General features: G+C 38.4%; 1 protein-coding gene and 1 pseudogene across 1 annotated transcript; both read right to left on the minus strand.

The window, feature by feature from the left end:
• Positions 1-4290: 4290 nt before the first annotated feature.
• On the minus strand, positions 4291-27721 carry LOC136283252 (2,3-bisphosphoglycerate-independent phosphoglycerate mutase-like; annotated as a pseudogene).
• Positions 8184-10788, minus strand: LOC136282697 (uncharacterized). Its single transcript, XM_066170407.1, has 2 exons — positions 10446-10788; positions 8184-10175 (listed from the first exon to the last, which is right to left on the minus strand). Exons 1-2 carry the CDS (start codon positions 10728-10730, stop codon positions 8184-8186), a joined length of 2277 nt encoding a protein of 758 aa, XP_066026504.1. The 5' UTR covers positions 10731-10788.
• Positions 27722-27817: the final 96 nt, after the last annotated feature.

Below are 27817 nucleotides of genomic sequence, written 5' to 3' on the forward strand. Positions count from 1 at the left end.
TTCATACAGTAACAAAACAGCTAATACAACAGGCAAGCATTGACTAACTGAATTTTTGATAAGCCACTGAAAGACAGTGCGTATTTTGAGAGTTTTACACTTCTGATGAAAGGAAAATGGCCATAGCTAATGCTTCTTGTACTCAACTGCTTTTGTAATTGCTAAGAATTCTTTTTTTTTTCCAGTCAAACCCAACCTTGATAAAGTGATCGAGACTCAGTTCGTTCTTTTCAATCATTCCTCATCTCTTTGGTGTCCAGCACAAGGTGCACCGGCACCAGTCATTGTTTGGAGAAAGAACGGCATTCTTGTACAGAACAGTACAAGTGTACTATATCAGCTGAACATTACTGGAGAAAACAATGACAATTACAGCTGTGAGGTGAACACGCAGGATGGTTTTTACAAGAAACGAATCCATCTTGTCATCGAGAGTGAGTTTTAGCAACAAAAATGTGATACTTAACCCAATCAGACTAAGAGGGAAATATATCGGAAATTGCAGAGTTTCTAGAAATTGCTGGTAAAATTAACAAATCCTAACGCTTTTTAACCTGGCTTCGCACCTAAGAGGCTGACACAATAGTTTTGTTGATCCAGCACTAAATTCTCTTGCCTTACACTGGATTGTTATTGACCGTTACAGGGTAATTCATGATCAGTATTATCAATTGAGTCGATAGCATAAACTGGCCACCGTAAAGACTTTGAAAGCTAACATTTCAAGCGTTAACCCTTCGTCAGAGCGACAGACACAGCACCACAGTTTCTTTAGAAACTAACCCTCTTTAGTATTGAGTGTTCATGAGACCTCTTGAGGCTTTTTCAGAGGACTCAAATGCACTCTTGCAGCAATTCCGACAAAAGAGATTGACAGGTATTCACTAACTTACACCAACGATACGATCTTAACAGCAAATCTTCTTTTTCTAGGGTGTCCAGAGCCCTGCCCGTGTACCACGGCAGATGGAATTATGCGCGCAGTTACCCGCATTGAATGTAAAGGAAAACATTTACAGTCTGTTCCACGTCGCTTGCCCTGTTCTACAAAAAAATTGTAAGCATATCAGCTCTTCCTTTGTTTTGGAAGGGTGGGTGGGGGGGAGGGGACGGGAGGGGGGAGGAATACACAACAACAAGAAAAGGCTTGAAACGTTCGACTTTAATCACGGATACTGATCCCCTATTCAGGGATTTGGAAGACAACCAGATAGAGGAGCTCCCACCTGGAGTCTTCGAAAACAACACCGAGTTGGTCGTCTTGTAAGTAGACAATATATATGGTTACGTTGATATTAACGCGCAATTATTTACGTATTGCTAAATGTCTGACGCTTGGTGAGATAAAATGAGGCAGGGAGAATACGAAAGGTGACCTTCCTTCCACATTTTCTCGCTATAGTTGTATAGCTTCACCCACCCCTCCCGCCTCTTCCCTCTGTTTACCAACAAAGCAGTGATACTCTCTTGTGTGATGGCTAAATAAAGTTTCAACTCTTCCAGATGGCTACGTTCCAACAAGATCAAGAGGTTGCGAAATGATTCATTTTCTCAGTTAGTCAAGCTGCGGTGGCTGTAAGTGCAAAGTGGCCATCATATTGGCTATTACATGAAGTAGCCTTCTCAAATATGAAAAAAAGCTATAATGACAAAATATCGATTAACTTTTACTCGCTCTAGCAATCATGATTACTAATGAAAGAAAGATCTTACTGAATTCAATCCATTTCTTAAGTATTTAATTTACCAAATGCCGGTTTAATTTTTTTTATAAGATCCCATCTTATTGTTATCAATCCCACTGCTTTGAAAAACATGGTTGGAGGGATGCATTTTACGTTATATTAATTTGACGTATTCAGCTCAAATCATCATCTGGTCTAATGTCATAATATCAATCCAAGAGAACACAATCTGATAAACTTTTTACATTCTCTTAACCAATGCCAATACATTTAAAATTTTGCAGAAGGAAAAATTGACCTTTATCTTCAAATCAGGGTTCATTTTTTACCAGAATTCCGATCTCGGTCATAACTTATCACTTAAAGTTTCAAAACAAATCAGAGGAACACCTTTCATGGGGTTTTTCCCTGACGCAAGCAATATGAAAGATAATCAAATTAGACTTTTTGCTTAGAGAAACTCAGCCATTCGGAAGGATGATCTTTTACGACTTCTCAAAAGAATCATAGTTCTCCAACCTCCAGTTCCATGCAGCTTCAGTTGCATGGAGGGACTTCAAAAAACTTTTTAAAATGATATTTAGGCGTACTACTCTCCTTCCGCATTAGGAGGTAACTCTTTTCCTTTGTTCCTGGATTCGCTCTTTTCCCGTGCAAAATAAATAAACCTCAGCCCCCTTGCCCCAATCCATATTTACTCTCTTAGGACACTCCATAGCCTTTCAATGATATCTGCGTGGCACAGAAACCAATGACGACCCTACTAATTAAGAGAGATTGTCAGTAATTTTCAAGAATCCGGCGACAGAAGCAAAAATTCAACTTCAGCTCAAAAAGACCCTTTTGGTGAACTGTTTTCAAAAATAATATTCAAAAGTTCCAGAGAGTTTTTATTTTGGCAAAAAATACGAACGTTCGAAATCGGCTAAAACGTACCTAATTTGCATAATTTCTATCGGGCTTTCAGTGCATTTTCACAACGCCCGTACAAGACAACGAAAAATTATCTTGGATTCATTTTTTTCCTAAATTGTTTTTCATCCCTTGGAATAGCTTTCCCACTATATTTCATCTCTAACTAAACTTTCTTTCGTTTGTAACCACCCGCGTAAAGTACACTATGTTTTGCATTCCGTTTGTACGCTGAATTTTACCATATTTCAGACGACCATAACATCGAGGGTATACGAATGTACATAAAAGGGCTATTTCAAACGAGCAATTCTTTGTGTTTATCATGTAAAAATATTATTTTTGGCCCGTGAAAAGCGAGCGCGCCAGACCAAAATATATAGCGTGCATTTTCACGGAGTTCGGTCATTTTCTCTGCTGTACTCCTATTGCAAATCACGCGCTATTGGGACAAAACTCGACGTGTTTGGTCTCTACTTCTGTTTATATTCATTTAAATATATCAGTTTAACTTAAAAATTACCTTACCTTTATTGTTAAGTGAACAAACCACCGTTTTAGGTGAAGTTTTTGAGTTTATTTTTCTCGAGTGCTAAATAAACAAATCGCTGTTTACAAAGCTACCAGCTCTGTCGACGTGTTTTTAGCTGAAATTGGCCCGTCGCTTATATTGTTCTTTAATTTATAATCTATCCCACTGCCATAACTTTAGAGCAAATTACATGTAACTATGAATGTTGTTGTAAATAAGTGAGTGTGAGCTAAATAAAATCCTCGCACACATAAAATATTCGAAATAGGTAGTTGTCGCAAGGAAAATACTCGCTTGTGCATGAACCTCGTGTATACATTCGGTGTTTTGCTCGGCTGCTTTTATAGATTTCCACCACTGTCACTGTAATTGAGAGCCTGTTTACATGGAGGTGGGGGACCCTGTTGAAGTCCTAAATGTAATAACTGTCCTAAATGTAATAAAGTCCTAAATGTAATAACATTTGGTCCTAAATGTAATAAAGTCCTAAATGTAATAACATTTAGTCCTAAATGTAATAAGCCTCCAATGCAATCGTTTAACTCCTTCAGTGCATTGTTGTTATGGCGGACATCTACATTGAGATGTTAGTGACAGCAGTTGCACCAAAAACCGCTGACCAGTATACATGTCACACTACGGGCTCGCTGATATCAATCAGCGTCTTTTTACTTGCTAGACATAAGAAATATCAGCAGTCGAAATATGGTCCATAAAGCGGTTTGTTGATCGAGTTGAAGAAATTCATTTCCAGCCCAAAGTGGGCTAGTTCTTGGCTGGAAGCTTAATAGGATGGAATCGGTTGGTACATAATCATTCAGACTTTTTGTAAAAGAAATTGACTACAATTGATGATGAACTAGCATGCTATTGTTGATGTTAACGTTCGTGTTAAAGTCTTAGTAGTTGGGATATTGCATTTCTAGCCTTCTATGGCTTTACTCCACCTCAGTAATCAGTTCATGTACCATATGACTATAAGTGGAAACTCTTGAGCTTTCTTTTTTCATTCATCTATTTATCTATTCATTTTCTCCCCTCACGGCGGGGAGAAGAGATAAAGACAAAAAATGAAATATAAACTTGAGATCAACTTTAAAATATATTTTTTCCCAATATTTCGGTTCGGGAACTGATGAACCCGTCATAAGGGGCTAAAGGAAAAAAATGAATGGTTCATTAGACCGTCAACTGACCATCATGTGTTGAATGTTGTAGCTCAATGGTTCAATTTGACTCCTGCGTGGAAAAAGGCAACATGTCGAGACCTGTGATCGTGAAATGAAATAACATATGATTGGTCAGTAGATATCTTGCTCTGTAAGTCACTTTATCATATAGCTAGCAGCGCACTTGGGCAAGATGAAGTGAATCCTGTGTTCTGATTGGCTACCTGAGCGGGCATGATGGGCCCACCCTCGCCCGCTCGGGATTCCCCGTATTGTATTGCATATACATAGAAAAAAAAAATAAACGACCCTCCAGGGTTTATTGTGCTGCAAACACAGTTGGCTTTCACTATCGGCTCTCAAAATAAACAGGCCATTCTTGATTCTTATCAAAGCGAAATCTTTTGCTATACAACGAATCCTTTAATGATTAAGCCAAGAGAATATAAACTCTCTTGACCAAGCTTGTATGGTCAAGATTACTGGAGATTAGCCTCGTTCTTTTTCTACTTTTTTATGGACCGAGACTTCGTCTCAGTCCATAAAAACGCAAAAAAAAAAGAACTCGGCTGATATCCAGCCATTTTGACCTCACGCTTGGTCAATAACGCAAATGAATATATTTTATGCAGACCCGTACAAATCTGGCAAGGGAAGACAATACAAAAAATGCCCTTCAGAGCCCAGAATTTGTCTAACGGATAAGTCGGTGGACTTCCTTTTCCTTGTAATTCGGTTCATGAAGTGTTAACTTCAGCACTGATGACAGAAGTATATCGTCAAAATCTGTTACACTTAAGAGTCTGAGCCGGTGATATAAAGAGAGCTATTGGTCAACGTTCTCATTGCTTTTGCGTCCGTCAATTTGATGCCGAGGCGGGTCACCCCACTTTTCATGTAAACGTGATCAAGATAAAGTAAGAAATTATATGGACAGGCGGGTTACCCCAGCTAGGCGGGTTACCTCACCTACCTGGGGTCCTCCAGGGGTCCTCATTTCATGTAAACAGGCCCTAAAATGGCACGTTTGTGTAGTCCACCTGTTTTCGACTGGTGCATCAAATTTCATTTGTCACGCAATAAGATGCTAAGGGCCTGTTTACATGGAGGTGGGGAACCCCAGGTAGGTGAGGTAACCCGCCTAACCGTGGTCGAAAAAGAAAACGCATTTACATGCAATCTTACGACCCCGGGGTGCTGAGGTGAGGTTTCTTGAGGTTGTTGTTGCGCTTGCAACTAAGGAGTTTGAGCAGAGGCGTCCTAAGCTCACATCTCGAAAAAGACGAAAGATTAATTCTCGGACACATATGTATTTATTCATGAAAGCGTTACGCGTTGTGTTACGTGGTGTTTGGTTTCGCGAGGAACCGTTGACTAAATACGTTATACGGAATAGTTTGGGAAATCAAATATGATCGGTTTACAGTGCTAAATATTCCAAAATGTGAACATTTTACACTCCTTGTGTTTGTGTTGATTTGAATATCTATCTAAACAGGTGGACTACACAAACATGCTATTTTAATTACGGTGACATTGGTAGCAATCTACAAAAGCAACCGAGCAAAACACCGAATGTATAAACGAGGTTCATGCACAAGCGAGTATTTTCTTGCGACAACTACCTATTTCGAATATTTTATGTGTGCGAGGATTTTATTTAGCTCACACTCACGTATTTACAACAACATTTATAGTTACATGTAATTTGCTCTAAAGTTATGCCAGTGGGATAGATTATAAATTAAAGAACAATATAAGCGACGGGCCAATTTCAGCTAAAAACACGTCGACAGAGCTGGTAGCTTTGTAAACAGCGATTTGTTTATTTAGCACTCGAGAAAAATAAACTCAAAAACTTTACCTAAAACGGTGGTTTGTTCACTTAACAATAAAGGTAAGGTAATTTTAAAGTTAAACTGATATATTGAAATGAATCAAAACAGAAGTAGAGACCAAACACGTCGAGTTTTGTCCCAATAGCGTGTGATTTGCAAAAGGAGTACAGCAAAGAAAATGACCGAACTCCGTGAAAATGCACGCTGTATATTTTGGTCTGGTGCGCTCGCTTTTCACGGACCAAAAATAATATTTTTACATGATAAACACAAAGAATTGCTCGTTTAAAAGAGCCCTTTTATTTTATATACATTTGTATACCCTCGATGTTATGGTCGTCTGAAATATGGTAAAATTCAGCGTACAAACGGAATACAAAACATAGTGTACTTTACGCGGGTGGTTACAAACGAAAGAAAGTTTAGTTGGAGATGAAATGTAGTGGGAAAGCTATTCCAAGGGATGAAAAACAACTTAGGAAAAAAATGAATCCAAGATAGTTTTTCGTTGTCTTGTACGAGCGTTGTGAAAATGCACTGAAAGCCCGATCGAAATTATGCAAATTAGGTACGTTTTGGCCGATTTCGAACGTTCGTATTTTTTGCCAAAATAAAAACTCTCTGGAACTTTTGAATATTATTTTTGAAAACAGTTCACCAAAAGGGTCTTTTGGAGCAAATAAAAAAAAAAAGTTGAATTTTTGCTTCTGTCGCCGGATTCTTGAAAATTACTGACAACCTCTCTTAATGACCTATATCAATACATATTGGGATTCAAATCCAATATCTCAGCTCGCGTACTTACTAAATCTTGGTTTCAAATTTTAAATTTTATGCTTAGCGTAAGGGCCAGTTTAGAATTCATGATGGTAGGATCCAACTCCTACATCCCAGCTAGTATATTTACCAATTCCCAGTTCCTAATTCTAAGAGAAGTTGCATACCGAAAGATGGAAAATACATTTGAATTTTAAGAGTAAATGTCAATGAAAATCACAGATTATCGAAAAAGTCGCGGACACGGTCAAAAATCGATTTGGTTCATTTTTTGCCTGTGGGTAGTCTTATCTAGTAAACAAAAGGAAATGGGGTTAGATTTTTGAAATATGCACTTTAGCGGGAATAATTTGCTTTAACATTTCCGGGGTTAAATAGCTCAAATTTCACCAAGCGCGATCCTGAAATTATGCACTTTTCGAGCACTTGTCATGCTAACAAAAATGTAACGGAAGAACTTTTCTAGTTATAGAAATATTGAGTTGGACTTGCATTATCGAGGCAAAGTGACAGTTTTTGTCTCATGTTATTCTTGGCGGAGCTACGTCCCTATTAAGAGACGACATCTTCGGCCTTTCGAAATTAAGGCAAAGGTGGCCTAGAATAGCTTGGCAAAAATACATGTGGTAGTGTCTCAAAGTTTACAATAACACTACCAAGAAGCCTTGAAAGATAGTTCTTTACGATTTGGGTTTTATTTCTTTGGGACCTTTGACTATCAAAAGATGACCACCAGCCGAATTTCGGTTAAATTACTATGACGCCATAATGAGATGCATAATAACAAAATTAAACGCGTTGGACACAAATAACTGTTTTGGTCAGTTATGTCTTCACACTAAATGACTAGAAACATATTAAAATGTCTATAACTACACTTATCTACGGAGACAGGAGAAACAATTTTCGACTTTGCTACCCTGAGAATCACGCCATAATTCTGCATAATTCATCACACAACAGGTTAAACAGTTGAATTGCACTCAACAGGTTAAATGTGGCTCAAAGCTGTTAGTTTACGTTTACTTCTCATCCGGTGAACATGGATTCGAGCATTTGCATCCCCTCTGCGCCTTCTACACTTGCCAGTTTCGAATATACTGAAAATCGTCCAACACAAAGGTAAGAAGGTTTCACAAGCAGTGGTGGGCTCGAGTGACTGAAATCCGATATGTAGGACTCTGCTGTCACGCAACGCCTTCTTGTAAATAATACACGCACCGCTTTTCTGATCAGCGGATCAGTTACTCGTAAAACGTTCAGTGCTCAGTTACTTGGAAGAGCAGGTACACTCTTGGACTAATTGTGTGAGTCGTGCGATGAATGGCTTTTTCCTCTTTTGTGGTGAAATGTCAGAAATATCCAGCCCAAGGTCGATGCACATGTCTCTTAGCCTATCCACTCTTAAAGTTGTGATTGTACGTTTTTGTACAAGTTCGCAGATGTTAACATCGAAAGATACAATCGGATGCTGAATAGCCACATCTCTCATCACATTTGCACACACTGCAGATAGATGCTTCTCAGCTTCGGCGGAGATTTCGTCCTCGTCGACGCTCGCCATATCCACTCCTGAGACTTCACTAGCTTTTGCTTCGTTATCGGCGGCTGTAACTTCTAATCGCTTCTTTCCTGAAAGACGGCTGAAGAAGCCACTAATTTGCTGCGACGTAAGGACTTCATCAGGTTGAAATCGGCGTTCCCCCGCTTGGTCTCTTGCTAGGCTCATGGTTTTCGAAACTTCCTGTGGATCGCTTTTCCGTCCACTATACTCCCCTTTTTGAAATTGGTCAGTTAAGAATTCGGTCTGTTTCTTTGTAAAACGCACCTTTTTCTTAATTTTCTTCAGGGCCCAACCCATTGGAAGAGGAGGCAAGCCGTCACGCTTTGATTGTGCAGCAACTTGAACGCTTGGTATTCGACTGCGTCCCTCCGTCAGCTTGGAAGAATATTCTCTTTTAGCTTTATCGTAGAGAGTTTCTTGTTCGAGCATCATTTGGTGTTTTCCAGTATCTAGGTGTGTCTGGAGGTTTGCAAAGCGACTGTATGCTTTTACACATCCTTCTTCTGGACACGGGAAAAGCATGTCATCTGGCTTATATTCCCCAATACAGCGTCGATCTTGGTTTTCGCTTTCAGTTGAGAAATCTGCTTTGACAGAGCTTTTCTTAATATGTCGGTGTCCCACAATCTTGAACGTCGGTGAACCACTTGGATTTGGCGATGGCGGGTCTAGGATTTCCAATTTTTCGGGCTGCTTCATGACTCCTTCGAACTTGGCCCATGGCACTACTTTACCGGAACCCACATTGAATGCTCTCCACACTCGTACGCCACTTTCATCGTACTCAAAATTGTTGAGTAAGCTTATGCCATCCCATTTGATATTAAAGGTGCTTGACGGTTTGGCAGTAACATAACTTGCTTTCACTCCTGTGGTTCCTTGGCCAGATTCAATGGCTGTTTTGAACTGTAGAGCGTTGATGACATCATTGCCTTCGTTTACGTACCTTCCAACGTCTCCCTTGATTGTTGCCGCTTTGCGATCACATACCCCCTTTCCACCTTGAGGGTCCGAAAAGTCGTTTCTTACAACAGCCACTCCCACGGCATCACCAGCCAGCTTAGCTGAGATGATTGAATTTCCGCTGTGATAACAGCCAGCGTTATCTTGTTTGTAATAAGCCATTTCCAGCTCTGGAATTTCCTTTTTCAGGGTAGTGAGGCAGTCAAGCATTATCGAAGCCACAGTCACACTGTCTTGGGCGCAGCTTTGGAATACGTGAACAAGTGTTTGCGATTCAAAGTGCTCAGAATCCTCTGACCGTCTTATGGCAACGCTAATGTGCCATGGCAATCCTCGCTTCGCAAACCAATCTGACTGTGCCTCTCGATATTTTCGGGGCATATAATTCATTGCCCAGTCCTGGACTAACAGCACCGATCGGCTGTCGAGTTTGGCTAAAACTGAATGCTTTGCCTCAGCTTGGTGGACTGAACGTAGCTGATGGGCTTTCCAGCTGATGATATCATCCCTTGCCTGTTTAATGGTATGCAGCATGTCAGCTTGATCTTCTGCTGACGAGAGCGCACTTGAACACTCATCTTCTATGGTACACAATACTTCTTGTAAGTCATAACACTGTTCACATGACTCATTGTGGAGATGGTCGCAGGAGCCCCGAAATTCAGCATTGCTTGGGTCACTTAGCGCGTAAATTCGACAATGATCGGGAACCTCAGAGGCCTCCACTGCATGTACCTAAAATAAAAAGTAAAATGACGAGCGCGTGATTCAGTGTATAGTTGCAAAGCAACGCATGCGCATATGATCGACATTTCAAAAAGATCACTTAACCGATTCTCAGCGTTGTATACATGTGTGTAAGCGTATTACAGTGAATTTTAAACTGTTGTTTCATAAATTAAGCATAAAGAAGACTCGGAGGGAAAGAAAGAGGTAGCCGTGAATCATAGTAAGAAGTTTACTGCATTTGCAAAGGCAACGCATAATTATAAAATATGCACCCACTTTGTAGTCGCCCTTTAGGTACTGCTTCGACAAACGAAGTTGCTGCTTAATTTCCCTCGCCCATTGCTGAGTCTTGCCACAGTCAACAAGCTTATCAACGAGTTTTTCTAAAGCATCAAATGCTTCCACCCCTGATGCTGAAAAGTTATCAAGTCCTTGCAGAGACTTCCGAACAGATGAAGAACACACGGCCAAAACTCTCTGTAGCGTCCTCTTACTCATAGGCTCAAAGTTGGTTTCACAGCAGTATTGTTGATACTGCTGGACAATACGCTCTGGTATCATTGTTCTGATAACATTGGGTGTTTTTATGATCTCGCCAGTCGACAATTTCAGAAGTTTTTCCCCGAAAGGAACATCTTGAATAACGTGTGGACTTGTTATAAAAGAAACAAAATGTTCTAATTTTACAGGTTCAATTCTCATTCTCCTTTTCTCCTGGTTTGGAAGAGGAGCAGCTCTTCCATGTATCAGCCTGTGGCGTCGGGCAATGTTGTAGCGATAGCTAGTAACGGTTGGAATAAACTCCCTCATCTCCTTAAGGGATAACTTGTCTGCCATCAAAGAAAGTATTTGCCGTCTGGTGCTCCAATGTTGTGCGTTCAAGTAGCTTTCAGCAAATGCATTAAGAAGTTCCGTCTCTTTTTCACTTCTGCCTTCGACCACAACCTGACTCTCGCTGCATACAGCGTAACGATCACAAAGCTCCGTCCACAGTTCTTGCGAATTTTCAGGTGCCAGGACATCCAGCATTGCAGAAATATATTGTTGAGCTTTCCGTAGGTATCTACGTTTAGTACGCTCGTGCGCTGTATTCCACGGCACTGATAACGTGTGACGTACTGGACTGACGTCTCGAAGGTGTAAGAAGCGATTTAGTTGCACCTGGGACTCGTTGTCTAGACTCGAGCTTTCATCACTCTCTTCGCAATCTTCTTGCGGAACAAATAGGCTCTGCCGTTTGGATGTGAAACCTTCTGGCAATGCTTCATCACCAACAGTGACAGCACAAGTGGCAGGAATATCAGAGTCACTCCCTTGTTCATCAACCTGACGAAAAAGTGAACACATTGCTTTGGATGGCTTCAAAATGAGATCAACCGTATACACGCGCGGGGTGTCGCATGCAAGGCGGAAGTTTATAGTCGATGATTATTTTCACCTTATAATATAACTGACTAATAACCTATTCTGATATCTTTATCCAATTACTTCTCAGCATTATTTTCCATTTGGAGCATTTCGAAAAGAAAATGTGGAGAAGCCATATAATAATTTAAAACCTATATTATTTGGATACATCCTGGAGTGTGATATGCTATCTGGGAAGAGCACGCCTATCCAATTCTTGTGCCATTTATGGTTTTGCCAAGTCGTTGACGGGCGGCAATGGCGGCGTTTGAGAATGCGCATGCAAGTTAGCCTGGACACGCCCTTCTCCCACCTGGGTTGAATCCCTAGGCATGAAAAGGGCGGAGAAGGGAGAATTCAGAGAATGCGTTAAGGTTTTCCATTTTTATTAATTATATTGGATGGAAATTCTTCATAACACTTTGAAGAAACTCACCAAGGTTAGACCACTTAGACCTCCTGTGATGTTTTCCACACCTCCTGTGGCCTCCAAGCTCTGCGACTGTAACTGATTTTTTATTTTTGCTAGGGACTGTCGACATCGCACACAAATTCCTTTAATATTTTGAGAGAAAGAATTAATTTATACTTTTTAACCTTGCACATCCTCCTTGAACAAATAGCTCTGCATGTGGCAAAAGAAAAAAACTAGGCAAAAGCCCCACAAATCCCAAACTGATGACGCATTCTGTTGTTAACCTTGTCACGAGTCAGTATTTTACATTCCTTTCCTTTTTTGTCGGCATTTTTAAAAGGAATTCTAATATCTGTGAATATTTCAATTAGAGCGTTCCCCACGCCATTAATTAATTTTGACAGGAGCCCATCACTGGTTTTGAACAAGTTTTGAAAGAGACGAAAATGTTGAGTGAACGCCAGTGTTTTCCGACGTAAAAATATTTGCAAGAATCCTGAAAAGACATGAAAATAAATTTCCTGTCAAACTTGGCGACTGTTTTACGCGACAGTGAAGTGGTTTGAAGTTAGGATATGAAGTCTGTGATTCCCGCCAACTACCCTGCGTGAAATGAGAAGCTATACGGATGTTTATCCTTAGATACAATGAGAATAAACTAGAGGGACGTCAGTTCTTACAAGATCATGACTCATTGTAGTCGCTTACCTGATCCGACGGGTACGAGGATTTTCGTAAGTTCAAAAATTTGTTTTGAGTGCTGCAAAGTAATTCCTCTTTCTGCTGCGGGTACTTCTTTAGATTCCTTTTTGTGACCGGAAACATCCTGTGGCACAGACCATAATCTACTAGCTCTTCTCCATCCGATTCCGAGGCTTGATCGATGTAAAGGGCAAACAGTCATTTCCGAAAAATTGACGGGCTTCTCGAAAATCCCGCTTCTTGCTGAGATAAGTTCAATCTCTGTCTCAACACCTGAAAATTGTAAAAAACGCTTGTGGCTTCTGATATCCTTGCTGCATGATGACAGAGATACCGTCTGAGTGGACCGATGCCTTGCGCGTTCCTCTGCACCACAAACGCCACCAACAATATCAAATAAAGAACAAGACATTCTTTTTCTGCTGGAGTTAAAGCAACCGTTGTCTTTATTCCTTTCACCGACGATTATTACGCTTTTTTTTTTGTTTACTTTCGTTAACTGATCACACTGTTTTTCCGTGGGAAAATTGTATCGTTATTTTCGTTCCATAAGGTTTTCACTGTACGGTTTATATTTGTGAAATTTTACAAAGTCTATTTCTTTGTTGTATCGTTTTCGTTCACGATGGCAACATATTTGTTTAGATTTTATATGCGGGGCAGAATGAATTGTTCGTTGATCTCGTTACGTGACGGATTATCATATGTCACGCAGAGTGACAGGAACCTATAAAAAATTAATTAAAATCCGGTTTTCACTGTACGGTTTATATTTGTGAAATTTTACAAAGTCTATTTCTTTGTTGTATCGTTTCGTTCACGATGGCAACATATTTGTTTAGATTTTATATGTGGGGCAGAATGAATTGTTCGTTGATCTCGTTACGTGACGGATTATCATATGTCACGCAGAGTGACAGGAACCTATAAAAAATTAATTAAAATCCGGCAAATCCCTAGCGTTACCTGTCGTTTTGTACGGGACCCTTTTAGTGTGGGACGTCAAAAAAGCCAAAATTAGGATCGAAATAGACTAAACGTAACTGGGTTGCGACACGAAGTAGGAAATGACAACAACAAATAACTTTATTTTACTCATCCCGGCTCAGTGGCTTCAATGAGTCAGCCGGTCGGTCCCCTTTACACCAATGAACAGTATTTCGAAAATATCTTCCAAGCGGAATAACAAGGGCCTATAAAAGATTTCTAGGGTAAGGAACTATTGATGTCCAAGCAAACATAAAAAGGTAAGTGCGGCTGCGACTCAAACAATGCTTTGCGTGTGTCATTGCAATGTTGATTTTGTTCATTTCAATATGGCGCCATTTACAATTTTAGCGAAGTTTGGTTAGTTGGTATATCAAAACAGCAGAAGATACCAGAAAAATGAAACGATGAATTTGAAGACTCACCTTATAAGCCCTCGTGATAGTATTGCTGGAGATTTTGAGAAACTACCACATGCATTTTTGCCACACTGCATTAGGCCGGGTTTGGCATGAATTAAAAATGGCGAACACGTACACTGGTAATTAACCCGTGGTTTCGTCAGGAAGGACACGATACAAAAAATATCACTATACCTTGGTAATGGAAGGCCACATGTTTATATTTACAGCTAAAGAAGTCCAGCTGTTGCATTTTAGTTCATGCAAGGACGGCTTGAAAACTGCATAATTTAGAGCTCGCACGCACTCATTTTCGATCATGCAATTAGTAACGGTTTATTTTCGTTAAAATGAATATTTACACAAACTAACCTCACTTCACTTTAAGTAGTACCTATAGCTACCTGTAAACAAAAAATGAGACAAAACGATTTTTGACCGTGTCCGTGATTTTTTTATTTTTCTTTGATTTTTAGAGACATTCACTCTTAAGTATAGAAAAATAAACAAATTTCAACTGCATATATCTTTTGCTTTCTCATCAAAAAGAGACACTTTTTGATGAGAAAACTAAAGGTGTATGTATAAGCAATAAGTTTGCACTATTTAACTTGGATAGCGAAAGTATATTATGGACTCTTAAATCTCAGCAGTTTTTAATATGGTTAGTTTTAAAAGCCCAGAATAGAATCAGGAACCTGGTTTTTACTAGCGCAGAATAGAACTTATATGCAGTGTATATCCTTTTTGTAGTGATTTGAGGTACAACCAAATAGAAGAGCTACCACCTGGAATCTTCACTTACAACACCGAGTTAACAGTATTGTGAGTAACACATTTATACGATCATAATTGAATATTTGATACAACTGGTTAAAGAGACGCATTTTACCGACTAAGGAGGAGTTCAAACCTCAGCCATTCAAAAGGAAATTTTAATTTAACAGTCATAGACAAAAAGATAAACTACCACTACCCCCACGGACTATTAAATATCAGCGTGCCACACAGACCTATGAAGCCGTCACGAAAATTCCTGACTTGAACCTTTAAGGTGACTACAAACCTATCTGCAGACAAAACTGTTATAAAATACCGGTATATGGCCAGTGTCTTCCATTAGGAGGACAAGTTGGAACTAGTGGGACTGGTATGCCTGAACACAACTAGTGGCAAGAATCAAAGTAGTAATGGTATTGTAAAGGATCACATTTATGCTAAACATAGAATATAGCTCTCGAAATGAATCGGGTGTCCCAAACATTTTACGGAAAATGATTGCAAATTTTTAAATTTCCCCTGACCAGATAGAAAATGTACAACAAAAATACACGAGAGGTGAGATTTTTAACCAAATCCAGGATATATCCTTGATCAGTAAACTCGATACGACCTGTAGAAGAGCTATCACCTGAAGTCTCCCAAAACACAGGGATTATTAGTTATTTTTCATAAGAATATGAAAATTCTCCGTTATTCGTCCACTATGTTCAAGGACAAGTATCCAGGCATATTGTTAAGTCAAACAGTTACATTCTGTTCGTTGTACTTTAATTGTAACTTCTGCAATAAGGGTCTAAAAGTGAAGAGTCCGTGAGGCCTACGCCATATCATGATGGGTTAGGGTTAGGGTGATAAGCTTAGGGATAGGGTTAGGGTGATATGGTTAGGATTAGGATCATGATACCACGATGTTTGCTTTTGCTTTTTTGTAAAATGTGTGCGATGTTGTAAGATTCACTTCTAGTTTCATTTTTTTTTTAAGATAGAAACTTTAACGAATCTAACCTATCGTGTAGGTGACTTATCCGCTCTACGTAGGAAATGGCGGCTCGAAATGTAGAATGTAGGCCTACGGGCCTATCGGCTGGCCTCTCCGCTGGCCACAAAGGGAATCAAATACAGCTGATTCTTGTTCACGTGGGGAATAAAAAGTAACAGAAACCGAGTTTCTTGTGCAAAAAGCGCATTGTAGAGTGAGCCAAATATATAGCAAGTCTCAAGGGGTGGATAAAGAAAGTAAAGAAATTAGTATGTTAATCAGTTGGGGTATGACATCATGGTATAGACAAAACTGTCTTTGGCCCGACATGATTAAGATACTAACTTCTTTCAAAGAACAAGAATCAGCTGTATTTGATTCCCTTCATGGCCGGTGGCACAGCCAGCCGAAAGGCCCGTAGGCCTACGTTCTATATTCCGAGCCGCCGTTTTCTACGGGGATCAGATAAGTCACCTACGCGATAGATTGGGTTCGTTAAAATTGCTATCCTAAAATTATGAAACTAGAAGTGGATCTTACAACATCGCACACATTTCACAAAACAACAAAAGCAAACATCATGGAATTATGATCCTAATCCTAACCATATCACCCTAACCCTATCCCTAAGCTTATCACCCTAACCCTAACCATATCACTTTAAACCTAACCCATCATGTATCGCGTAGGCCTCACGGACTCTTCACTTTTAGACCCTTATTGCAGAAGTTACAATTGAAGATGTTAGGGCCGAATGTACATTACACCCCGACAACATCTACCAAAGGCCAGAACTGTGGGACTTGATGGCGTGGCAGACTTTCAGATGGTGTTGCAGTACCCGTAGATGCCAAAAATGGAACGTAAAATTTCTTAATTAGACATGATCTTACAGAAAGGCAAATCGGTACAACTAAATGGATATTCAAATAGGCTTCCGCACCTTCGAAAAACTCGAATGATCACCTGGTAGTGAATTAACTGACTTTACAGCCTGTACCATAAGCGTCAGTGGGAGGCTTCAGTACTTAAATAATGAGAATACACGTCGTCGACCATAAAGGTGCGCATAAATCATGAGGAACGGCGTAATCTCCCTCAAACAACTGGTATCTGTCTTTTGCCAAAAACGGCAACGAACTAAAGAAAAAGTTGTTTCGCAAACTTTAAGACGTCATCTTAAAAGAGAAACAACCCATCCGTATGGGGAAATTTCCATATCTCCAAAAATGACTCCTTGTTGTGCGGCTTACGCATTCGAAACGAACGGCAGCAAAATAAATTACCCTTGTTAAGTACCTCACACTAAAGATACACTTTGGCGAAATGGTGATTCGCTCGCATGGGAAACTTTTACCCATTTTGCTTAAATACCCCGTCAAAAGATTTTTTTGCTGATATAACTGGGGTGGAAAAAAATCCTTGGACGACCATGAAGACTGACGAACGGCTTCACCTCGAGACGTCAGCTTTAGAAAATAGTCTTAGAAACGGTAACCAAGTAGTTACATTATCAACTCAGTTGATAAAATCAAACTTTCTTATTAAACCCCCCCTACCCCACCCCAGCACCACAGTTTCTTAAAGAACTTGCTCGTTTTATTTAAAAAAGCAAACAATCAAACACATCCCCACACACACACACAAAAACAAATGAACACAAAACTAGACAAAAACCCTTCGGACCGTAAAAATGGGGCAGGCAAGCTCGGTCCAAAGTCTCTTTCTGACAACAAAAATCCAGTAAAATGAAGGAAGATGGTTCGAACTCCTAAAGAGCGACCCGTAACTCAGTTGGAAAAGTGTATACCAACGGAAGAGTTAGATGATACTTAAGACGTTTGTGACGTGCGTTATATTTTGATGAACTAAATGCCAATTATTTAATCGACAAAGCTTCGTAAAGCGTTGAGAAAGAGGACAACTGAGTGTAATATGAAATTAGCGAGGATGTTGGGATTTATTAACTCAAGCCATGTAACGGCTTCGAGCTCCTTGAGAGGATCGGCAATAAGAGGCAACATTGCCCATTGTTGAAATGAAGAATCAAACTGAATCATTCGACGTTTGTTAAGAGATCTTAAAGTATGTTGCGTTTCGATAACCTTAATGGAAATTGTTGTATCGACCACAGATTCGCAAAGCATTGCAAAAAAGAGGACAAATGAGAACAGCATGACATTATCGATGTATAATTATCATCTGACTCAAACCCTGTACGCTTCGAGCTGTTTGAAGACGATTATTAAGCTGGAGGCAACATTGCCGACTTGTGAAATATAGAAATAGACTGAATAATTTCGATCAGCTAAATGCAAACCATTTTATTGACCACAGACCCGAAAGAGGACAATCGGATTGTAATGTGACATTACTAATGATGTAATGATTCACTAACTCAAACACTGTAAGCTTTGAGCTGTTTGAAGGTAATCTTCTACTCAGAAGCAAAGAGGCACACTATCAAAATGAAGATTAAAAAGGATTCTTTAGACAGTTGTAAAGATATCTTGAAAATGTTGAAATTTCGCTGAGCAGATTTTTTTCGTGACCACAGAAGATGCGTTGCGAAAGTGGACAACTAACTGTTATATGACTGTCATGGTCATGCTTCACTAACTCCGCCCGAGTAAACTTCGAGGGCAATTGAGAACAATATGATATTATCGATGTATAATTTTTAACTAACTCAAACTCGGCACGCTTCGAGCTGTTTGAAGACGGTCATCAACCCAAAAGGCAACATCTTGTACTGATAAAACAAAGAATTAAACTGAGTCCTTTGAAGTTTGTTCAGACGTGTTGAAGAAGATGGCTTTTCAGTCAACTTAATGCAACCTATTTTATCGACCACATATTCGAAAGAGGACGATCGAGTATAATGTGACATAAGTTATAATATAACGAGTCACCAACTCAAACGCTGTAAGCTTCAAGCTGTTCGAAGACGATCAGCGACTCGGAAGCAAAGTTTCATACTGATAACATAAACAGTAACAAGGATTCTTTAGACGGTTGTTAAGATATCTTGAAAATGTTGACATTTCGCTGAGCCTAGTACGCATTGTATCAGCGACTACATGCAGACACGAAAGGTATGAAAAGCATTGCGAAAGAGGACAACTGAGTGTTGTATTATTTAGGCGCTAAGAAGTAGATGACATTTTCAAGGATGAACGAAATGCGAATCAACAGAAAGTTGCCAGCTAAACATTAGCAACAACTTGAATTATACTACAACGAGTTCTCGATTTAATAGGTCTCATTTTCCTAGAAGTTTTTAAAAAGCTTACTACTCAAGAAAGGAATACGCTTTCATTTGCACTAATCTAAAATTAAAAACTCAAGAAGGCACATTGGGCTCGATTAACTACGGATATCCTGTTGCATGACAAAAGGTGCTGTACTAGGCTCGTGTAATGCTATGTTGAAATAAACTTCTTGGTGTTTGGCTGATCAATATTCTTCGTGGTAGTTTGTGGCTCGCGTGGCCACGAAATTAGCTACTGGTTTGGCCAATCAGCTAGCGGTTTAGGAAAACAATACAGCTGTGGTCACAATAGGAATTCCCGTGAAATAAATTGCGTTGGATCGATAACTCCTCCAAGATCGTACTCTAGTGCGTCGGCTAACGAGCCATGTTCTCTTCTGTCAAATCAATTTCATTAGATCGCTTGCCTGAACGTTGAATGCGTTCTAAGTATTTCAAAACAAGGCTTGATCTGTTGGGAATGAACTTTTACACAACACAGAGACAAACAGCATTTATTTGTCTATTCCCCGCCAAAATTACATTATGGCGCGAAATGAGTGAATTCCGAGTTGAGACATCGTATGCGAGATGGAAGCGAAAACTACATTCGTAACAATGTAATTTCTTCTTAGAATTTGGAAAAGTTGAATTTCTCAGCATGGAAACTGAATGGAGAATGGCAAATTTCGCGATTTAAAAGACGTTCAAGTCCGGTAAGTTACTTTCATTGGATTGTTATAACACATAAGATAATTTTTATTATGATAGCATTTGTATGTGGAATTTGTTAAACAGATTTGATTAATTCTCCTCGTAAATACAGTAGTAATTAGTTGGGTTAAATTCAGTAGCATGATTTGCTTCAACTTAGCATACATTCAGTGCAAAAATCAAAATTGTAACGCAATCGTTGCCTGTAGCAAAACAGGGCGGAAAAGTAAGATGATAAGTTTCTCGTGCGTCTACAGGTCAAGTCCTTGCTTGCCTTCTAATAAGTGTTACGGTGTCACGATTACTGTAATGTCATTATCACATTCTTGACAGGAAAGCTTGTCAAATCTTCTTGCTTTTAAGAACGTTTACGAGCATAAAAAGGTTGCGATATTTTTTATTTTTTATCACGCGGACACGATTATTTGCACGTTCACCGGAAATGAATTCACAGTCTTTACAAAGGATAATGGTCATTTGATAGCTTTCTTAGTATTCGGGCGCTGATAAAGAGCGCGGCAAAACCGTGGTGGCAATTTCTGTCTACGATTTCTGTCAACGATTTCTGTGGAATTGTAAGCAATCGGTTGCGTTTCCATTGCTTTGTTAACCACAGAGTATTCGATATATTTCTAAGGTGAAATACACTGAATGTAACTGATTTTTTTAACCGCAAAATTACAACAGTGACAAAACTTTACAAAAAGCTTCTACGCGTCTAGCGCTACAACCTCGAAGAAGAATAATTTAGTACAGATAGCATCCAATTTATGGTGAAACATTACTGCTCTTAAAGCAGAAATGCCCCATCTATTGTTGTCTGTTTTATTTGTTGTTGACAGAAATAAAACAGGCAAACCTTAATTTAGAAATGACCTGACCTATATTCTTCCATGTCATTGGTTTGTTGAGGAACTAAGTTGCTGAAGAGTAAGTTTCACATTACAAACCAAATCTGATTGGTGGACACAGTAACTTATATCCCAAAGAACTAGTTAAAAATGTATTTGAGATCTGATTGGTTCATTCAGGAACTAAGATACCTAAAATTTCAAGTACACATTAAAATGGTGAAGTACACATTTAAATGGGGAGGTGTTTTAGATACTTGAAAAGTGACAACTGAATGAAATAGTTATTGGATACTGGGATCCAATATTAGACACTAGTATCCAATTTAAAACATCAGTACCCAATTTCAGATGCTAGCATCCAATTTTACAAACTAACATCCAGTTTGAATACTTACATCCTGATTTTGGACACTGATGTCCCATTTTGGGCATGTGTCTTACTTTTAACACTAGGATCCAATTTTGGACACAAGTGTTGGATTTCAGACACTACTGTCCAATCTTAGAAACAACATGTATTTTCAGATTTTAGACACATTTCATGTCTGATTTTTAACACATGCATTCAATTTTGGACAATGTCGGCTGATTTTGGACATGCTAGAGTCCAAATTTGGATCCTAGTGTCCCATAACAGTTGTCCTTTTTAAGTATCTAACCATTACATAACTCCTGACTTACTGAAATATTATTTCGTTCCTCTTTCTTCAAATAACAAGATATTATACTTACAAGATTAGAAGGAATAACATTTGTTTCAAAAGGTGGCTTTATTCCAAAAGCTTCATTGATTTGCCTCATCCTGTCAGAACGGAAGTCAATAAAACAAAGGACATCTCCATCTGAAGAGAAATAAATAGCCAAAATAATTCATGATGGATATCATAAGCATTTAACTGATAAAAGTAACTAAGCTTTTTTAGTGAAAGATATTGCAGTAATACTTTAATGAGGAAAGCAATACTTTTTACTAGAAGATAAAAAAAATACAATTTGTTAATTAAAAGTTTGTACCATGTGATTTATAGCAAACTGTGTTCTTGCATCTCATGGTGAAAAAAATCAAATATATACTATTAATACTCAAATACTTTCTCATCAGTTTTAAACACTCAACACAAACCTCTTATTCTTCCTTCAGGGTCCACAATAATGGGTTTTAGGAACTCATCCGTTTCATGTTTGTCTCCTTTTGCTTCATAGCGACCTTTGATAACCTTAAATGAAAAAAAAAAAAAAAAAAAAAAAAAAAGCAAACTCAAACATAATATAAACAAAGACAATTTATAAACAGCAGGTGGAGGAATTGCATGCTTAAGTAAAGGATCTTTGAGCCGGTGATACACCTTGCAAAGTCTAATCAGTCAACTGTCTGTCTTTACCTCAATAACTTTATCTGGGGTAGTTTCTTCACCCTTTCCTTGCACCAAAGCTTCATAAGCAATCTGGATTCTCTCCCAACGCTTGTCTCTGTCCATTGCATAGTAACGACCCACAACTGTGGCTAGTGAGCCATAATTGATGTCCTTCAGCTTCTTCTAGTCTTGTTCCACATATGTCACTTAAAAATGTTAAAGTAGGGATTTTGTTACTTCTTTCATTGATGGTTTTTACTCCTGAGAACTAATTGTTAATAATCAATTCATAGCTTCAACATCCCTCCCTCAATCCAGTATTTGAGTATTTGAAGATTTGAAGATTGGTTTGTTCTAATTCCTATCCCTGCTGGGAGCAAAATTGTGTTTGAATGCCCATACCCAAGTGTTGGATTAAATGGTCAGTTTTCTTCTTTAATTTTAGAGGCAAAATCAGTGACTCTGACTTTCTACTCATTGACCAGGCTTTCAAAAACGAGACCTTGCAGACCTGAATGAACTCTTTACCTTTAAACATCTCCATATTTAAAGATACACTTGTATTCTTCTGAAAAGACATGACACTTTAGGTTAAAATTCCCCACCCCAGGCACAGATAATGGTCAAAACATCCATGGGTTGCCCAGAAAAGGAGAGAGGGGGATGGGGTGGGGATGTTGAAGCCTCAAATTGATTGGCACTTAATTTATGACACTAGTTATTATCATTATTATTACAATTAATTACTATTGGATAGCCTGATGGTGAAGTAGCTTCCTTCAATATATTTTGTACCTCCACTGGTTGGAGATGTGTCTCTTCCATCAGCAAAAAACTGTACATAACACTTGGGAACACCAAGCTCCTTAGCTGCATCAATCATTGACTCTAAATGATTGATGTGGGCATGGACACCACCATCGCTGACCTGTAGAAAAAAAAAATTGCCTATAATGTATACTTTCACATCAAGATCAAGTGTGCAAGTACAGTCCCACCTCTATCTTCTGGGTTTGTGCAGACTGGGCTGAACAGTCTTGATAATTGAAATTATGATCCATCAAATCTTTTTGCTCATATGCAACTGGTCTAAATGCAACATGTGCCTGAATATCCCCCAGCTAAAACTAGGTGATATCCAAGAATATCAGCCAAATGAAATTCCCCAATGTTCAAACCTTGAATCCATCATGGTACAATATAAGCCTTCAAATTATTTAATTAGATAAGGGAGCATTTGTGGTTGTTGCAGAAGAAGGAAGATATTGTTTTTTTCAGAAAGTTTGTACCTGCAGAGAACACTCCAAAGAACACTTCCCACCCTGCTTACTGTAAGTTGTTTGTAAACATTTTTCATGTGCATGGCAAAATGTTAGAAGGATAATAAACACAATACCTCCTTACTGAACCTAAAATAAAACCAATATCATTTAATCAATATTATCCAAGAATTAAAGGACATTTTCACATCATTGTGCATCCTACAAAAATTTCCCAAAGTACCAACAAAAAACCTTTAATTTATGACAACCAACATTTTACAACCTAAAATGCTGACCTAAATCAGTTTGTTTCAAGCTGCTACTAACAGTGTATGTACATTGCTAATTTTAGCATTCACTGAAGTTGTATTAATTTAATGGAGTAGAATCAACGCTGATTCAGTACACTGCTTTGTTTGATGGTAAAAAGTTGTTAAGGATCTCAGATCTGACTAATTAATTCATATTGAATTCATAAAAAATGGGACCAGAGAAGTGAGTCCAAATAATCAAAAATCTGTGTACAGTGTAATTGATGTTCAGATGTTTGATGATTGACTACTTTCAATTTGGTTGATCTTAGCAGTATAAAGGGCATTGTCATCTCTGAACCTGAACCATTACGGATTGTTATGTCACGTTAACTGTTCGTTTTTAACACAATTTTTCTTTTTTCTTAACCTGTCGGTAACCTGTTGGTTAGCTGTCGGTAGACTGTCGGTAACCTGTCGGCCGACAGTTGACCGACAGTCGGCCGACAGGTTTTTTGGGGAGCTCTTCTTCACAATTACCCATGTATGTATGTTCCCACTCAACAATGAATTTGCACTGGTAGAGCATCTGACGGCAAAATCCAAAGGCCCAAGTTTTGTTTCCTTTAGCAGGGCTCACATCTTTTCCATATCTCACTCTCTTGAAAAATGAATGACCTCTTTAGTCAAGTTAAATATTTGTCCTGTGAGATCTAGATCAAGATTACTTCACTTGATTAACAACTTAACCCTTTAACTCCTATGAGTGATCAAGACAGAATTTCTCTTTACAATATCAATACAATATCAAGCAGAAAAGTTATGAGAGTAAAGGAAAATATTAATTAGGGGATTATATGTTGATCCAATATCAAATTCTCCAAATTAACATTGCAACAACTGTATGGAAGACAGTAAGGAGAATTACTATTGAAATCTTGGGAGTTAAAGAGTTAATTGTTGATTATTAGTGTATAGTTCAGACATATGAAAGTGATCTTAATAAGACATGGTTACTCACCAAACCCAATAAATGAAACCTTCCATTAGAAGCCTTAGCTTTTTCTGCTGCTTCAGCAAAAACTTTGTTTTTTGAAAACTCCTTATTGTCAGAGGTCATGTTAATTCTAACAATATCCTACCGAAAAAAAGGACAAGCAATAATGTAAGGCATGAGTGATTAAGAGTAGCCATAATTTTAATTACAATTGTAATAAACAAATTTTATAAGTGTACAGATTGATGTGGACCCTTACTATGTCACTGGCTTAAACATACCCAATCTCCATGGACTTATTAACAAGGACCATCTCCTTTCTACAATGATGTTTTTAGACAGATTATTAAAGGATGTGTCTACAGAACACTTTGAATCTCCATCCAAATCACTGTGCTTCAAAACCTTAACTGGCTGTGGGTAGTTTGATTGAGTGTTATTTCATGATCCAATTTTTTTTGCAGCTCATAAATCTGAATCAAATTCATTTAGCAGTTTTTTTCTAACAATTAAGGTTCCTAAAACAGTGTCTTGTCATTGCCTAGGAGAATAACCTGAATCAGATATTTAACTTTCATGCATCATACATGATTATAATTATAATGAGCTCAGAGTTATTTTTGTATTTTGATTGGCTCTTAATTTTGATCCATTGGAAGACAGACATATAGATGACATCTCCAAAATAATTTTATGCTTCTTTATCAAAAAGACAAAGAGATTCCAGGGCGGCATGACTTTGTACATAAGCTGATCACACATGACACCAAAGTGTGATAAGAACATCAGTGACACACTCAGCTGTGCCTTGTGTGCCTCTTTTTTGTTGTAACCCCATTTGGCATCATTTGTGATTGATTAAGCAATTACTGGCTGAGGTTGAGCATGATATCATGAAACATCAGTGCCAAGATCTGAGTTATCTACCAAAGGAGAAGGCTGAGGTAGATAATACAGATGTGAGGTTTGATAAAAACTTGGTGAATCAAATATTTTTTTCTATTGTAAATTTTCTAAACAATCTGCAGAAGTCAGACACTTCTCTGAGTTCGAAAAAGTTTGAGAATACTACATGTGCATGGATGAAGGGCTTGGAAACTAGCCAAACTTTGAACTTCACATGATAACCCAATATCTGTTACAGATATTGGGTTATCATGTCAACATCACATACTAATTTGACTGCATGCTCTCAACCAATCAGAATTTCTATAGTAAGTCTAATGTGTTATAACATTGAATAAACACATGGCAACATGGGTCTATTTTTTTAAAGATCACAAATCTCTCACCCCATTCCCCCTCCTTCCCTAAACTCTGCTACTGATTATAAAGGATCACTGGTAATGGTAATGGAACTCAGTAGAATCCAATTTGGTGTGTAATCTGAGTGATTAACAAAATGAGACGACCACCAAGCAGGAGTCCAATTACAGACAATATTGGGCAACACAAAGTCCTATTGCCAATTCATCAAAACTGTGACAAAATTTAAGAAACAAACTAACCATTCATTGCACCTCTGTAAGATACAATTAATTCTGCAAAATGCATCATAACAGCTGTGCACACACACATGATGCCTACGATCCAATTAGATAGCCATGACACTTGCACTGTCTAATTACAAGCATGATGCATATGCTGTCCAATTAGCACTCAAATCTGACTGGTCATAACCAATCATGTTTGAGAATCTTATTATAGCTTTGATTATACGAATAATCAGGATATGATGGCATTAAGTTTCCTATATTTCACACCTGGTACAAAACTCTTCCAGCTCCAATATTCAGATGTCCTACTTCACTGTTACCCATAAGTCCTGCAGGTAAGCCAACTGACAAACCAGAAGCATCTAGGGTGGTGTAAGCATTGTTTTGTCCAGTGCAAAATGCATCCATGACTGGTACCGTAGCATTAGCAATGGCATTTCCTGTATGAAGGCAGGTAAGTGAATGAGATTGCTTCACACTCTGACATTATTTAAGTTTTAACATCACTGATTAATTTCCTTTTTCCACTTGGTTGTTTATTGAGTACAGTTATTTATCTCTGAAAAAATAGAACCTACAAACAACATCAAATTTGAGTGTAGGATATTGATAAGATACAGCACCCAAAGGCTTAGATATGACTGGGGTATAAATTTTCAAACATGTATTATTAATTTTAACCCTTTAATGTCCATGAGTGACCAAAACAGAATTTCTCCCTACAATGTAAATACAATATCAAGCAGATAAGTGATGAGAATAAAGAAAAACATCAATTAGGGGATTATAAGTTGATCCAATCTCAAATTCTCCAAACTAACATCACAAGTACTGTATGACAGACTAAAAGGAGAATTACCATTTAGATCTTGGGAGTTAAAGGGTTAAAAAATGTAAAAATCATGGCAAAACCAAGTTTAAATCTATAAATCTATGTAAAAATCATTCTCTGGTTCACATTTTCAGAAATGTTACACTTTTGGTCTCCAGTCTTCAACCCTTCAGGTTTAAGAATGGAAGCCAAAAGTTTTCATGTTGCTAAACATTTTGACATTTTCAAACACTGAACGCTGAATTCTTACCAAACATTCGTTACTAATACACTCGAGATGTCACGCAACAACGAGTCTGGATTCGGAGAACTACTGTGCGCACAAAATGCTTCGGTTCGCAATCTATGGGAATTTGATTGTCTGTAAACGTTTTACTACACACATTAAACATTAGCAAGTTATGTAAAAATCAGAAACATGGCGATATTCAAATATTGACATAAAAATAGATTAATGAGAGTCAGAGCGTGACGTGACAATTCTGTCAAGTTCGCACACTAAAAAATTACATAAATTTTTCAAGACCATGTTTATGTTCATGAACAAAAGCAACATATTTCTTAAATAAACATTTCTCAGTATCAACATCGCCGGATCAATGAAAGTGAAGACATATGTTCCAAACATGTACAGTACATACAGAATTTATCAATCGATCGCACTACAAATTGCTGAAATGAAGTCCACAAAAAGATATGTTTTGCCGACATGAAAAAAGCTGGTACCTTCTTTGTTTTCAGAGATGCCCCAGCCGTCGATAACAATCAAGCAGACATTCTTTTGAACTTGAACCATAATGAATTAAAGTTCCTCCACGAGAGAATCCTACAACTACATAAGCAGGTCAGAAGTCCGACACCAGCCGGTACCTGCTCACGGTGCATCGTGGGAAACAACACGCGCGCTCAGAGTTCTGGGAGATTCAGACCCTTCCCTTCTTGAAGCCGTTAAAGTAGTGCACT

The sequence above is a fragment of the Pocillopora verrucosa genome, chromosome 1, assembly GCF_036669915.1.
Source record: "Pocillopora verrucosa isolate sample1 chromosome 1, ASM3666991v2, whole genome shotgun sequence".
NCBI lineage: Eukaryota > Metazoa > Cnidaria > Anthozoa > Scleractinia > Pocilloporidae > Pocillopora > Pocillopora verrucosa.